Source organism: Sceloporus occidentalis, unplaced genomic scaffold (genome assembly GCF_023333645.1).
Source record: "Sceloporus occidentalis isolate IW3139 unplaced genomic scaffold, rSceOcc1.0.p SCAF_4, whole genome shotgun sequence".
NCBI classification, from domain to species: domain Eukaryota; kingdom Metazoa; phylum Chordata; class Lepidosauria; order Squamata; family Phrynosomatidae; genus Sceloporus; species Sceloporus occidentalis.
This window is the reverse complement of record NW_028316984.1, coordinates 28408820-28425371: the sequence shown is the minus strand read 5'-3', so window position 1 is coordinate 28425371 and position 16552 is coordinate 28408820. Positions and strand designations below refer to the sequence as shown.

General features: G+C 40.9%; 1 protein-coding gene across 4 annotated transcripts in view; it reads right to left on the bottom strand.

The window, feature by feature from the left end:
• Positions 1-16552, bottom strand: part of STAT4 (signal transducer and activator of transcription 4) — a 57964-nt gene that overhangs the window by 26023 nt on the left and 15389 nt on the right. For all 4 annotated transcript variants that reach the window (XM_089519570.1, XM_089519568.1, XM_089519567.1 and 1 more), the window contains exons 4-10: positions 15907-16005; positions 13374-13466; positions 12482-12560; positions 8197-8282; positions 4010-4161; positions 2439-2597; positions 2112-2204 (exon numbers count right to left, since the gene is read on the bottom strand). In XM_089519570.1, the coding sequence (XP_089375696.1) occupies positions 2112-2204; positions 2439-2597; positions 4010-4161; positions 8197-8282; positions 12482-12560; positions 13374-13466; positions 15907-16005 (761 nt within the window). The remainder of the gene's footprint in view (positions 1-2111; positions 2205-2438; positions 2598-4009; positions 4162-8196; positions 8283-12481; positions 12561-13373; positions 13467-15906; positions 16006-16552) is intronic.

The following is a 16552-nucleotide window of genomic DNA, read 5'->3' as shown; positions in this document are numbered from 1 at the left end:
AATGGGATTGTGCGCATGGGGATGGGAGCACACGGGAGGAGTGCATGGGAATGGCGCATTAGGATGGGAGGCGCATGGGAATGGTGTGCAGGGATGGGGATGTGGGGGGAGTGCACAGGAACGGCATGAAAGGGGAAAGCCTGACTGGGTGTCACCCTTCTTTGGGGTGTCACCTGGTGTGGGCCACATTACCACACCCTCATAGTGATGCCACTGATCCCAAGATCAATTTATGAACTACATCTCTATATTGTTAATTGACCATAAAGTTACTGGGAATCCTACCACCAACTACATGGAATGTAAAGAATGTTCACACATTTTCTTGTCCTTGATGGGTAAAGATGCTTCTACACAATGAGACACGTTTAGAGAAAATGATCAACCCCTTAAAAGTTTTCATGGGAAAAAATGTACAAAAACTTAGTTTTGTGCAATTTTTTTTTTTTGTTTATACTGCTTTTTGCACAAAGCCTTTTTTGGGAAAAAGATTTCCCCTTCCCCAATTTTTGTTTGCAAGAATTAATTTTTCAATTTTTTTTCACAACGTACAAAACAATTTTTTTTAAAAATGCACACAAACCTACATCTTACAAATGTTTGCCCAACAAGGAGAAAAATGTTGTAATTACTAATACTTGTATGCAAGCATGAAATAAGCAAAGTTTATGCTGAAATCCCATTGATGCACTGCATTAGCACAGCTACACCTGCTACACCGGTGAAAGTAGAAGAGAAAATACTACAGTGGCCAATATGGAAATTAGGAACAGGAGAAAGAGGCTGCTTGGGGGTGGAAAATTTTGGCTGAATCCACACTAGAAAAATAATCCAGATCCAGTGTGCAGTATTCTTCCCAGAGATGTCACACTGACGCGTCAAAATCCAGATTCAAACTGCATTGATAAGCACACGTTTCCTGTGGCTGGATTCAAATCAGTACAAAAGGACATTTCTTCCCAAGCGCATTGCCCCCCTTACTAACATGCATAAACCTATCAACCAATAGCCTTCCTTGTTTTTCTATCAGTCTTATCACTCATTTTGCATTTTCACTGGATGACTATTTCATCCAGCAACTCTTCCATGCCCCAGTAAGTGATCATGAGTTAAGTGAGGGAACTGTAAATATCTCTTGACATACATATGGGAGGGAGGGAGTATAGACCAGGTCCTCCTGGGCTGGAGGAAGAGAGTTTGGTGTAGAGAGAAATGACTGTCTCCTCCACCTGTGCCTCCTCCCATCTCAGTGGTGAGTGAGCAAGCAAAGGTTATTAGCCCAGCCATTCACCAGTATAATTTCCTCCCAGTGACCAAATTTAATAAAATCATACACATATCCCAGCAAGCAGAGAATCAGGCATACACTGAACTTTTTTTTTAAAAAATTGCAACAACCCGCTTGCCAGATGGAGAAATTCACTCTCCAATCTGTCCCCCCCTCCGCCCCACTACCCCTGCCTGATGCAACACTGATCTGGCAGGACACATATTGCAAAAAACCCCAGCAAAATGTTTTTCCCTGGAAACTGCAGAAGCGAGCATTTTTAAAAAATCAGTTTAAACACCTCAGGCGTTGGAAAGAAATGCTTTCTTCTTTGAATCCGGAGGAACATCACATCCTCCTATAGGATAGTCACTGAGGTAAGTAAAAATTATTTCACAGGTGTAGATGCAGCCTTTGTCTGCCTTCCCTCACCACCCATGCATATCCCTGGAAAAAGTACATTGATTGGATTTCAGACATGCATCTTAATTCCAGCAGTAAGGAAAGATTTCAGGAAATGGAAATAAAGAGGGAAGCAAGGAACAAAACTCGGTTAGAATAAGAGAAAGAAGGTGCTCTTCTGATCATTGAAGATAATTGGGGAGACAATGGGTTTAACCAACAGGATCTGAATCTTAATATGAAAGAGTTTAGGGTTTTCCTATAACCTTATTTTCTTCAAGAACTCCACCTAACAAACTGCTTTTGCAACACAAAAAGCAACAGAAGTCTTGATGCATTGTATGTAGATCATAATTTGGTCTATAGTGCATGAAACATTTAAAAGAGATAAACTAGGACATCACACAAATCAGGTCCTTGGGAACTGACACCTTTTACTCACCTAAGTTTAACAGTAAACTGGATTAAAGTTTTAAGAACCAAAGGCCTCTGGGGATGGGTTGGCATGCAGGGCTGTCTCTCAACTATAAATGAACTAGTATGAAAGGAAATAAACATTTTCATTAATACCATGTGCAAACAGGCCAAGTGATATACTGCAAGATAATCAGGGTTCTTTGATCCCAACATGGCACAGTAGGTTTCCATCATTCAATGCAATTGTCAGACTTTTTTGGGATGCAGTAAACATTCCCATGATCAGAAGTATAAAATTTTAGATACATTTCAGTCATATTAAAAGATAGCTTTCAATAAAAAACTTACATACCTTTGGAAAAGGCTGTAAAGTAAGAAGTTTACTCTTTCCAACAACTGAGGTCTTTGCAATGGGATGGGATCTCCATCGTATGTGAGTTTAACCAAAAGCTCATCTAGTTTCTCCAGTTGCCTTCTTATTTGAAAAAGACTTTCTGCCAATAGTGTGAAACTGGGCATATACCGAGGGGGAAAGGTTCAGGTTAATTAGACATACAGAGTACACAACTGAATACAATGCTGCAGTGGTTTACTCCTGAACATATATGAGACCTGCCTTACCCCCTGTCTTCCTCCCCCTTCCCGACATACTCTACCTGCTTAAGAAAGTCAAATATTTTGAAGTCCCACCCAAAGAATTCCACAAGCAGACTTTTTCCTAGCAGAACAAAGGGATTGTCACTCGCCAAAGCGACCTGCCCTTATTTTAGAGTCCCAGAGAAGTGTTTGTGTGTGGGTTTTAAATGTGCGTTGCTAAAATGTTTTATGTGAACAAATGAGTAAAGGAAAAAAAGGAACACAAAATGGGACCAAACGAATGTAACTGAGTAAACACATCATTAGGACGGCCGGAATGGCTTTCCTCAAGTGTATTTCCAGAGACAAACTAAGAGTAAACTGTTCACTGAAAAAGCCTACATTATTAACAGTTAAGCTTTTCTACTGGCTCTTCCCATTTGGAAGTTATTCTCTTATCACAGGAACATAGTACACAGATTGGGTAAAAGTAGCTTGCAATACAGCCTGGAAATAACAAACTGCATTGCCACTGGTAGGATGTATGCATTTCCATGCAGGCGAAGGTGAGGGCCAAACTACTGATGACATCACACCACTCTGATGTTTAGTGCAGGATTGATGCTCCTTTGAATGTAGTGTGGTGGACCTGCTCCAGAGTACAAGGTTAAAGCCCTCCATATGAGGGTCTTGATCCAAACCAGTTCCTCTTGCATTAACTGACCATTTCTGGGATGGAGAGCTTTGCACTTCTGAGCAACATGACAACCTAAATACCATGCCTTGTATGGCCTTTAAATGCCAAAGTTTGGAATGGAGAAAAGAGGCAGATGAGAAAGTCAGTCAAACAATCTTGTAGTGTGTGGTGGGAACAGAGAACCTCTGATGTCTCATGCTTACAAAAGCATCACCTCTGGTGTCTCATGCTTACAAAAGCATCAACAGAAACCTGTGATACAAATGGAACACTGCTTGCTAAAGCTAGATATCCTACCCGTCAAATATCTGTGGGCGTGGAGGAAGTTTCATAACTCACTAACAGAAGTGTCACAGGTGTGATGGGGTGGCATCATTTTGGTGGTTCAGCCCCAGTCTCTCCCCCTCAGACTCCATACCTCTCACAATGATAACAACCCTACTTTCAAAAAGCCTTTTGATGGCAAATGATGCCTCTTAAAGTTGCTTTCCCTATAGACTCATACGTTCTTTAAAGCTGAATTAACAATATCCTCTCTTAGCCTCACAGATGAAACTTTTACTGCAAATGCTGGCCTGGCGGGCGGGGAGGAGAGCAGCACAGCACACTTCCTGTTGTTCTTCATGCAGAAACCAGGGTGAAAAGTTTACCAGTTTTGTAGCTGATCAAGACCACTGTGCAGAGGGCCTCCTATGCAGGCCATTTGCTGCCTTCTCTTCCAATCCAACAGTTCTTTCATCAGCATGTTATTCACCAAGGCTTCCATTTCCTTTATTATTTGTGCCATTTTATTGAGAACTTCCTGAAAGAATTAAGCATTCCATTACAAACAAATAGAAGAATGAAAAGGTTTCTTTGAAAATATGGTTAGGGTTGTTACCATCTCTTTCTCCTTTAGCATTAATATTGAGCCTTGAAAGGATTTCACAATGCATTGGCGTAAACATTCAAGAGCTGCAAACACATTTCAATAATGCTTCATGGTTAAAGGGGGACTCTGTATTTCCTGAAGTCACCAGCATTAGCACTTTCAATAAAGCAAGACTTCCTGAGATGAACTAAGTAGTTTTGTTTGAGTGTTCTTAAGTCTAGTTCAGGTTCAAGGGAAGTGAATTCATAATGGTAAGTCACACTGACTTATTTCATTAGTAAAACAAATAAATCAGTATGCCATACGCCTAAAACACACTATGGTAAAGACTTGAAATGATGGCTACTGTCTGCTCATATTACTTTAATATTTAATGGGGTCTCACATGAAGTATTGCACCATGGACAGCAGAGCCACAACACAGTATCCCCTTCTCCTTCTCAACCCCTGCTATCCTGGATCTTGCCCCCAATGCCAGGCAACCTTCTGTTGCTACTGAGCATGCTCAGTCTTCACTTTGCTATTTTGTAGTTTTGCCATTATTATTATTTTTTCTTACTTTTGTTTTTGTTGCACTTCTGCAGACTGTCAGGTTTTCCTAGTTTTCTTGCATATGGATAGTGACACTTCCTGTCCCCCTCTGCACCCCCCCCCCCATAAGTGCTCACTTCTGAATAGTGGATAAATTACAAGTACAGTTGGCCCTTCTTATACACGGATTTTTTATACACGGATTCAAGCATCCATGGTTTAAAAATGTTCAAAAAAGTATAAATTTCAAATATCAAACCTTGATTTTCCATTTTTATAAGGAGCACCATTTTGCTATGTTATTATATTTAATGGGACTTGAGCATATATGGATTTTGTTATACACGGGGGATCTTGGAGCCAAACCTCAGCGTATAACAAGGGTCCACTGTACAATATCTAGCTTTTACAAACAAAGGAAACACAGTTGAGTCAAGTGAGCCATTTTGGTATAGGGGAGAGAGGAGCTTTGGACTGATAGAAGACTGGGTTCCAGTTTACACATGGACACAAAACCCACAAGAAAGGCAATCCTGCACTTACCCATCTAGGTATAAACCCTTCTGCACTCAGTTGGAATTACCACTGATTGTGTGACTCTAGGTTGGGAGGAGTTGTTTACATGTTGATTTGTGTATTGTTCTGTTGTTGAATGGCAAGGCCTCACAGTGTTTATTTAATTAATGATCCATTGTCTGCTGGGAAACCCCAATGGTGAAAGTGTCATCCACATATTGGAACCATGCTGTGGGCTTTTTTGGTGCTGTTTCCAGGGTTTGCTTCTCAATGTGTTCCATATAAGAGTTTGCTATCACAGGGCTCAGAGGGCTTCCTATGGCTACCCCATTTCTCTCTTTGTAGAATCCATTATCCCACTTAATTGAAGCACCTAAACTGAGTTCTACAGGCTAATGGGTACTCCGGCTCAGAAATCAGAAGGACTGCCAGACCCAGAAAATCCCATGAGTGAAGACAAACAACCACCAATAATAATAATAATAATAATAATAATTTTTATGTCTATCTCTCGCCTCTCCCATTGGATCAAAGCGGGATCACAACAAGGTTAAAATTACAATTACAGCATTAAAACCACAGTTAAAATACTGTAAAAGCATAAAAACATACATAAAAATATGGAAGTCTAAAAAACATTAACAACAATCAATCACGGGGGCAGCTGGTCTCGTTCCATACTAGTAGTTTTCATAGGAGGTCAAAGGGGAGGTATTTTTGAGCATACATCAAAGGAGTCACAGACAGAATAGGGGAACTGGTGAGGAAACATAACTTCCAAATGTTCTAAAAACTGACGAAGAAAATCCAGCAAATGCTGCACTCAGTGAAAGACAGGAGAGACCCTCGCACAGCTTCAGAAGTTTACTGGATACTGTACAGCTGCATACAAGTCTACATAGGGGCCACCAAACACAGTGTTCAAACACAAATCAAGGAACACGAGAGACACTGCAGACTGGGTCAGCCAGAAAAATCAGCAGTAGAAGAACACACTATAACCATCCTGGGCATAAAAAGCTGTTTGAAAACACTGATATTTTGGACCATGCCAACAACACTCAGGTCAAAATGCACAAGGAAGCCATCGAACTCCATAAGCACCTGGACAACTTCAACAGGAAAGAAGAAACCTGTAAAGTAAACAAAGTTTGGCTACTAGTCCTGAAAAACACCAAAATCAAGATCCGGCAAATGCAAATGAAAACCATCCTGTTGAAGGGGTTTCCCAGCTGACAATGGATCATTAATTAAATAGACACCCTGAGACCTTGCTATTCAACAGCAGAACAATACACAGATCAAATTGTAAATTGCTTTCTCTCAATCGACAGTATATGTACCCCACTCTCTTCCATGCCAGCATTCTCTGAAAATGCCAGTCACAGCTACTGGTGAAACGTCAGGAACAAACTCTTCTAGAACACAGCATCAAAGTCCAAAACCCCCACAAAAAATATGGATGCCAACCATGAAAGCCTTTGATTTCACCATGGTCCTAAATTTGCAAGATCTGAATAAGGCAGTGAATGACTGAGAGCTTTATCACATTTCACAGCAGCCATATTGTTTAAGCAAACAGAAGTATACTGGTATGGAAACAATCACTCCATCTTCATTCCAATTGTGCTATAGTGGTGCTTCAATGATGCACATTCCCACAATGTTTTCTGTATTGCCTCGCTTGACTCCACCTTCCTGCCCCGTCTACCATATGTAACACATGCACACTGTTAGTTTTTTTCTTTTTTTAAATGCCACAGTTTTGGCACATTACGCATGCTGGCACTTCACTTCATGCTGGTGACCTGCTATGGCAGTTCAATTGTGCAATTACGGCAAAAAAATGTTTAAGGGGAATGGAGTAAAAGCAGTGTTGTTCCTGTGATGTCTTCTTTGTCTGGACACCGGAAGTGAAGTGACTTCATCCTGTCTGGCATAGGAAGCGGGACAAGTGGAGAACCATGCCTCTCACACCACATGACTTCCACATGAGTATCAGAACTGCAGCAGAAGAACAACTGCACCAGAACCAATAGTTGAATAGCAGCAATGGAAAGACAGTCCAGTAATGAAGGAAATGCAATGCCACAATGGGCAAGTCACAATGTTATAAGAAAAGACTAAACACAGAATTAAGCCAGTGAAATGATGCACCCAACTTATCATGTAATAAAGTCCTGAGTCTCTTGGAGGTCTCACATTCATACAGGGCCAGAACAGGCTGCCAAGTTAAGCCATCTTCCGGGCAGCTTGGGAGTGCAGCGTTCACATGCTGCATGCTCCCAAGCCGCCCAGAAGCCACCCAGCCAATCACACAGGGGCAGCTTCATGGTGTTTACACACTGCAGACTGCTGGAGTGCCCAGAAGCCACCCTGGGTTTGCGACCAGCCTGCTTAAGGTGGCTTTTTGCTAGCCCAAATAGGAGTGGATCTTTTCTGCTCCTATTTGGCCTGGCTCCAGAGAGGATGGGACTGCAAGATGTGGTTGCCATGGCTCCGTGGAGACCAGCTCCATGGCAGTCCCAATCCACTCTTTTTGGGCCATCTGTTTTGGCCCATGGTCACCATAAATTAAAGCCAATTTAATGGCAAAGGAAAAAACAACACAGCCTATTTATGAGCTTTGTCTTAAGGATGGCGGGCTAGCTTCCTGCATGCTGCTCTGGGCTTTATGGAGGAAGGACAATTAAAAATACAATAAACAGAAGGAGAAAATGCCTCCAATCTTGTGACTGTCTTCCTGCTCAGGAAGCAGACAGCATTCTAGTCTGCACAGTCATCTTGCACTTTCAGACTGTTTGGAATTTCCTGCTACTTAAGGTCTATCTAGAAAAAAATAACACTGCTAGGTATTTCTCAGTTTGTGATGCAAAGCAAAAGGAATAGTACCACAAAATATAAAAAATGGCAACTCACCTTTCTCCTGTAGTCTAACGTATTAAGTATTTCCTGCAACATCAGCATTTCTTGCTTCATAGCAGCACTGTTCTTCTCATTCTGTTCTGAAATAGATTGCAAAGTGCTGGTCATGATCTATAAAGCCCTATATGGCTTAGGTCCAGATTATCTGAAATATAGCCCACAGGACGTGGTATTTGTTGACAGTCTCCCAACCAATTACTAACCAGAGTTGACTCTGCGTAGCTTCCAAGATCAGATGGAATCTGGTGCCTTTAGGGAATTTAGGCCTTTGCAATTATGATTAGAACATCAAAATGCAAAAATTTGAACTAGGTGCAATGCACAGATGAAGGCCACATTTTCCCAAACTTTCTAAAAATGGAAAAGTACCCTAAGAAAGCTCCCATCAGGAATGGAAGGGAGGCAGGGCCATGTATGCCTATGTTTGCTTGCTGCTTCAATCACTCACTCCCTTTTCATTCCAAAATTACATGCATGCACCCCAAGATTTTTCCATCCTGCAGAAGAAGAAAAGACAAAATCCTGCCCCACAGGCCACCAAAGCATATGTTTCTAAACATGACTTCAAGACATGCCAAATCTATAACACAAAAAAGAGACTCCAATCTTAAAATCCACATGGGAAAGATTAAGAGCTATGACTCCTGGTTGCCCTCAGTCATTCTCTTGATTTCTCAACATGACTTGAAATATAGCTGCTTTCAGTTAGGACTGGTATGTATACAAGCTGAACTTAAACTTTCATGACTCAGCCTAGCCCACTCAAACAGAAATACATTTTTGTTCTGAGTTTATTTATCCCTCCAGCCCAGTGTATGGGATGAGGTGTGTGTATAATCTTACATTTATGTATATCCCTCTTTAAGGTGGTATACCTTACCTTTTAACCAACAACTTTATATGTATACCAGAAAACATGCATATTATTGGTCTTCATAGTATATAAGGATAAAATAATCATACATGGCCTAAATCCGACCATGTTCTGCCACTAGAGCTTCTTTCCCCCATCCCTGTGCAGCTCCATGTACCACACCAAAGCATCTTGTCAGTTTCACAGTCCTCTAAAGCTGGTTTGGAGACCACAACAAGATGGTGATAGAGGGAGGTTCATTGTCCACCGTTCTGCCAATGGAAGTGCAACACTGAATACTGTTATTTTCTGTTTCTGTACTAAAAACTGGGGCCTCTTTTTTCTGCTGGGAATTGTGTATCTCCTGAAGCTATGTTTTGAAAATATTTTAAAGACAAGCTAACAGGGTCAGTGATGAACTAGCATAGTGTAATGGTTCAAACCTTGGACTAGGACTCAGGAGACCAAGGTTCGAATTCCTGCTGAGCCATGGAAACACACTGGGTGGATTTCACACTTTCTCACCCATAGAGGAAGGCAAAGGCTAGCCGAGAAAATGCTGTGAACAAATCTTGCCAAGAAAGCCCAGTAATAGGGCTTTGGGTTGCCATAAGTTGGAAATGACTTGAAGGCACACAACAACAAGAATAGAGCTATTATATCTTTTAATGATACTTAGATGTACATATAAATATGGTTCATATAATTCATGGTACTATTGCAATTTCATGTATTAGTCACACTGCATATCCTTCAAGTGCTCTGATCTGACAGAAACAATCCCAATTAATCCTTTATCCACCCCTGTTTTTCAGCTGCTATTAAGATGTCCCAGTTACTCTCTCCTCCTGCCACTTTCCTCCTTTTGTCCTCACTCAGCTTATTTCTTTTGCTTCACATTGAGTTCATAGAGCAAAAGTAGTTTCCATTCAATTAACTCAACAAGGGGAAAAGGAGGGAACAAGAAGTCAGGGGCAAAATCTTGCCCTTCCTAGGGGGCTTAGAGAAGGGCAAGATCTTGCACACACACCCCCCCCCCCCCAGATAACTGAATGCAAAGTAATTTAATGTTTGCAACAGTTTTTGTAAACTGAGAAGAAAGGAGAGAAATGGGAGAAGAAAGAAAGTGGGACATTTAAAAAGCACTCAAAAAAATGGAATGGCAAAGGATGAATTAGGGCTGTCCCTGTCAAACTGGAATAGTTCAAAGGTATCAGCTCAGGCAAAAGCAAACTGCTGCCGCTTCTCCTTACTTGAGTCTTCTTCCTCATTAGTAACTTTTGCCATCTTGACCACACTCTGATATTGTTGGCCACATGTGTCCCTGTTTCCATCTGTGAAATGTTTGAGGGTATGTTGTTGTTTTGGTATGCCTTTAAGTCATTTCTGACACATGCAAACTCTGTTACACCTATCATGGGGTTTTCTTAATAAGATTTGGGGTATGCCATTGCCTTCCTTTGAAGCTGTGAGAGTGTGACTTGCTGAGCAGGGATTAGAACCCCAGTCGCCCACAGTTCGAATCCTAGAATTTGAAAAATCTGATCAGGAGGGCTTGATGAGAGACAGAATTCTTGAGAGCAGGAGTTGATTATCAAGTACTGGAGCTAATACCCCAAATGTTATAGAGAGAACAAGGCAAATACAGTGCCCCCACACCAATCACAGACTTTCCATCTGTGGATGTGAACTTGAATGGACAGTAAGCCCCGGCTTTTTAAATGAGCATGCATGGGCGCCAGCATGCATTCATGCTAATTGAAAAGAACAAGACTTATGGTCCTGCATTTTTTGTTATTGGGGTGTGTGTGTCCTGGAATGGATTCCCAGGGGGATAGCAAGGAAGTATTGTACTACAAGAATCCCAGTGGGAGGACAAAAACTTTAAAAGGCAGATGGGGGAAATAGACCATATTTTTGGTGGGTTTTTCGGGCTATGTGGCCATGTTCTAGAAGAATTTTCCCGTATTTTCTGTCCAAATCCTTATCCATTATTCCTAACAAGTACGTCTCTGACTCTTTCTTAAATCTCATTGCTAACAACTTTTTTATTTCCTCATGTATTTGTCCCCAATATTTCTTTGCAATCCAACATAACCACCACATGTGGTAAAAGGTGCCCTTCTCCTCTCTACACTTCCAGCACCTGTTGCTAGTATTTTTATTTACTTCTGAAAGTTTATTAGGGGTTAAATACCACCTATATTGTAATTTATAATAGTTCTCTTTCATATTGTAGTTCAAGATACATTTTAATTTCTCATGCCATATTTTCTCCCAATCCTCCAATTGGATTGGGGTGCCTATATCTTAGGCGTAACAGACCATACATTACTCAGACTGTATCTTCTGTGTCTAAAAACATATCTAAGCTGAGAGTGGGGAAAGTGTGCCTCTCTCAAAGGCTGTTTTTGTAGTCCCCAAAGCACCCCATCCTGATTATTTTGATTTTTTTCCTACTCAAAATGCCCACGTGCTTTCTAGGTGGTGTGGATGCACTTCCATTATGTTTCCCTATCTATTTTAAGACCCAGGAGAAGCTCTTTTGCAAAACAGGAATGTCACTTCCTGTTTTGGGGAAAGGTCTCTCTTAAGCTTAAAACAGCCGAGGGGAACCCTCCAAAATGGCAAAATTGCCCCAGTACCCACAGAGGATGCAAGGAGCATTTTCACTAAAAGAGCAAGAAAAATTATGATGCAAGGGGCAGCCTTAATAAGTCCATTGTGGGGCATATGTGGCCCCAACCCACAGGTAGTTGTCCACCCCCAATTTAGGTTTTACATGTTTTTATGTACAATTGAGAATCCAATAAAACTTACATTTAAGAAAGCTTACATAGGTACAATTGTTAGTCTTTTATCTCAACCCTGGGGTTGTCCATACCAGCCAAAAGGCCCAGGTTCCCCAGCCTCACGTCATCTAGTTCAGATGATGCAGTCCAAAACACAGGAGGCAGGCTCAGGCCCAATCTTGCCAGAAAAGACATGGATCCAGAGGATCTGGCCTGATGCTGGGGTAAACAGTCGATACCCCAGGGTAATTTACTGTTTCTATGTCAGACGCAGTGAAGTGGTACTTCTCAGTTGGAGTGAAGGCATGGCAAGGTAAGGAGCACATGCCTGTCCTTGTCTCAGGTCAGTGTGGGGACAGGTGTGCCTGTCTGTTTGCCAACCCATGGACCAATGAGCACCAGAGCCAGTATAGCATGGGCTCAGCCTGTGCTATACTGGCCTGTCTGTTCAGTTCCCCTGTCCGTTTCCCTCTCCCCCTGAAGGACAGACAAGACTTCTTTTTCACAGACAGTTTCCATATCACCTGCTTCAGTAATACATCCAGATTTTGTGTAAGTCCCAAGCTCTGAATCTACATCCATGCAAGATCAGAGACCATCTCTTTCCTTCACAGTATTTTATGGAGTAGCTTACCTATGCTATGTATTGTTTTAAACCTGAAGTCAAACTCCTCTTGCAAATCTTCTAAATATTTGACATCTTGTTCAGTCATCTGTTTTTCAAATTTAAAAAAAGAAATGGCAAATGGATCCAACAAGATTCCTAATGTTTATCAAGTGACAACAATCCTCTGAGAATTTCAGCCCCTTCTAAATAAAACATATACAGTATTTCCCACTACCTCTCATCCATAGCCACTGGTTATGCTTGGGAAGATAAGGTGGAGAAAACTATTTTGTATTCCATGTTTAATGCTGTCCGTAATAGGTACAATGCAATCATATCCATGGCTATTCAGAAACAAGTCGTGTTTTCAGTGGAACTTAGCTTCAGGTGAGGGACATGCTGTTGCAGCCTCCCTCTATCATACTAATCATACCAATCAGCTAAAACACCGTTTGATCAACTAAAAGGGTGTCAACACTAATGAAACAGCAGACAGCTCAATACTATGAACGTGGAAGCTGGCAAATCTCATCTCAAGAAAAATATGTAGGATTCGCTCTCTCCCATCACTCAGTAAAGAAAGCCTAAGATCATGCCTGTTCTGAAGCACATGTTCATCACACAACCAACTATGATCCTTTCTCTTCAGGGCTCATTTGAATAATTGAATTATGGCTTTACTTTTATTACAAAATTCAGAAATTAAGAAACTATAATAGTTTGGTTCAACCAAAGGTTAATTTATCAGCTAAACCCATAAAATAAAAGCAGAAGGATGATGTCCTTGATAATGCAAAGAGATATGTCTGAGGGTGAAAGCTTAACCTTAAGCAAATTGTATTGACACCAAAGATATATCTGCTCCTGTATGTAGATTTCTTTGCATTTAGTACACAGATAGCAAACCACAACAACTTGCCTGAGTACTGTTCTTAATTGCAGACACTTTGTGGTCTACATTTCTTTGTCTTTCTGAATCCAGGTTATTTTGTAGTGACTTTTCTAGAGGTCCCTAAATAAACAAAAAGACAAGTGGGTTCAATAATACTGTTTCTCACTGCAAAGGATGTTCTTTGACAAGTAACTAAAAATAAACAGATCCAGGACTTTATAACTTTACAAAGATTTCCCCTCACCCCAAACTTTACTTTTGGTTTTAATGTTTTCATTAATCTGAGGTATTTCACACTTCATTTATATGGGAAACACATTCACAGAAAAAGGACCAATTTCTCTATATAGACAAGAGTATAGAAATTATGTCTTTGCCAACTTCCCACAGTGTCACGTCTGCTTTGAGAAACAATATTTGCTTGTTCAAGGTACAGTTTCCATTGTGGAAGTCTAGCACAGTCAGAAGTATAGCTCCAAGAGCAGATAGCAATATCCCAAAACATGCTTACTTAACCACAACTCCAAGTCAAAGCAACAAAATATTTTAAAATCTTTTTACAATACTCCATTTAGACAATCAATGAAGACGCGTGCATACATATGCATGAGCACATATACATGGAAGTGGGAGAGCTATACAAAATTATCCATTCCCTAATTTTTACACTGGAGATATGGGAGGGCAATGGCTACTCTCATGGTTGCAGAACTACATCAAGATGCTACTAAGGTTCTCAGACCTCAGAGCCCAATCCTGAACCACAGGACTTGGCCTCTCTTCTTTAGTCTTCAAGGTGAGGTGGAGGGATCTTAGGGCAAGAGTACTGCCTTGAAAAGTATCCATGTATATATTTTTCTCATTTGGTTAATGTTATTGTGCTGTGCTAAATGACATAACCAGGGGCTGCTCCTTGTAACAACACCATTGTAACATCATGAGAGCCTGCCTCTGTGACATAACAAGGAATTATCAATAGCTCGCAGGTTTTGATCTTTGTATCACAGGGTCTCTGATACTCCTTATGTGACAATTCCATATGCTGCCCAGGTGTACCCATCCTCCCCCCATTCACTACATTGTGGTACACACAGGCACTGAGAATCTGCCATACAAGCAGAGGGAGGGGGAGCCTGATATAAGTATGCTCTTGTATACTTCACAAGTGTCATGGAGGAATGTGGCTTTAACTGAGTTAACAGTTATTGTTTTCATATAAATATGCAAAGTATGAGAACTCTGAAAACAAAGACAACTTCCTACCTGGCAAGTCATCACCTTGGTTATAAAACATAAAAGGAATATACACTGACCAGTCTAAAGACTTGGTGGGGAAAATGCACCACTCCTGGAGTGTCTGGGCTCCTGAAAATCCACCAGCAGTGATCACAAGTTAACGCTTATCCACTGAACTCATCTTTGCCGATTCGAAGACATCAGGGCTGGGCATACTATGGAACCCAGAGGGCTGCAAACAAAATTGTAAGCTTCTCCACAACTCCAGAAGGCTGCACCACATCACTGTAACTGGCAATTATGGATAACTAGAAATAACAATGCCTCATTTCTGGTCACCTTTCAGGCTGGTTTTAGGTTTTTTTTTTGGGGGGGGGGTAGCTGTTTCCAGCTGGGAATACCCCCTAAACATCCCTGCAAAAGGAGTTTCAAGCATTTTCATTTGTTTATGATTTGCAAAAAAATACTAATTTTGGCTGCAAGTGATTTTGAGGTTATCAGAACCTTTGGGAGGGTCAGTGGATATCACAACGGCTGCACCAAGGGCTGCATGTGGGCACATAATTCCCAAACTTCCTTAAGACTTACAGTGAGCTAAGATTCCAAACCAATTGCACAAAGTCTAATATTCTAAACACACCTCATAGCCCATGTCAAGGAATATTCTCCGTTTGGAAAACAAAAACTTTACAAATTCCTTTTCTGGCCTCATTTTGTTCAGTCTGTTCAGCTTGCCACCTGAGGACAGCCTGTTCCACTTAAGTTCAGAGCATAGACTTCTTAGTCATCCCATTCTCCTTGCTTCCTCTCTTCCATGTTTGTTGTTTTCTTCGTGTCAGTTGTGATTTCAAGAGAAGCACTATTTTCTTGTTGTATAAATCAAGTGCTATTTATTTTTAGACCAAATTCTGTATTGTCAAGCAGAACTCTAGGTTACCAAAACAGGGCATATTCAGAATATATTAAAGTTACCCCATGAGTCTTTGTGACATTAAACATTTTCTGTTTTCCTTTGTGAAAGGAATTATTTTGGTCAACTTAAACAGTCTGCTACTAAAGCCATCACTGGACTGTAAGATGGGCTGTCTTGGCTTGGGTAGCACAGGGAACAAGGAAATTGTGCACCTACACTTGTGCAAGGACCTATTTAATGTCTACTTGTGTGAGGTTTGAAAAGGTCTAACCACTTGTACAATTAGGAGTTGCACAAGCATAATGCCCCAATTGGATCCTGGTTTTATATTGACATAACTCTGCGCCTCTAGGGTTGGGGGCTTGGAGTTTTTTTTGACAGACACAACTATAAAACATAAAATAAAGTTACCTGTACTGGCATGCTAGCTGAAGCCAATATTCTTCTTTCTTCTCTTAAACAGTTTGAAACAACTACTGCTATGTGCACAGGGTTATTCTGATATTTTCCCTAAGGAAACAACACATACACACACACACAGAATATGTTAGCATAAGAAAGCTTGGGGACATTACTGTTCATGGGCATTAATATACTGCATAAAAGGGAAAGACCCATGTAGGTGAACCTATGGCACATGTGCCAGAGATGGCATGCAAAGCCATTTTTCGTGGCACACAGAAGGCAGGGAAGAGGAGGAACAGACGCACACCTATCCCTCCTCCTTCCCAGCTGTTTGTAGTCTTCAGCTGCCTCTGGAGAGTAAGTAAATAATAAGAGTTAGTAAATAAGGATTCCCTGTCTTGGTCCACACATGTCACTGTGGACTAGTTCTAGTGGCTACTTTTGCTGTGTTAAGTCTTGTGAATGGATGGAAGATGTAGGGCCCTGGTTGGTCTTAGAGATTTTTACAAAGATGTAGGTGATTATGAGAAATCAGTGAACACTAGTTTTATATTATAAGTTCACTTGGAAAGACTACGGAGTTGAAGAAAATATCTAAAATAAATATATGGCGCTGATTACTACAAGAGGCATGTAGTAACATTGATGTTTA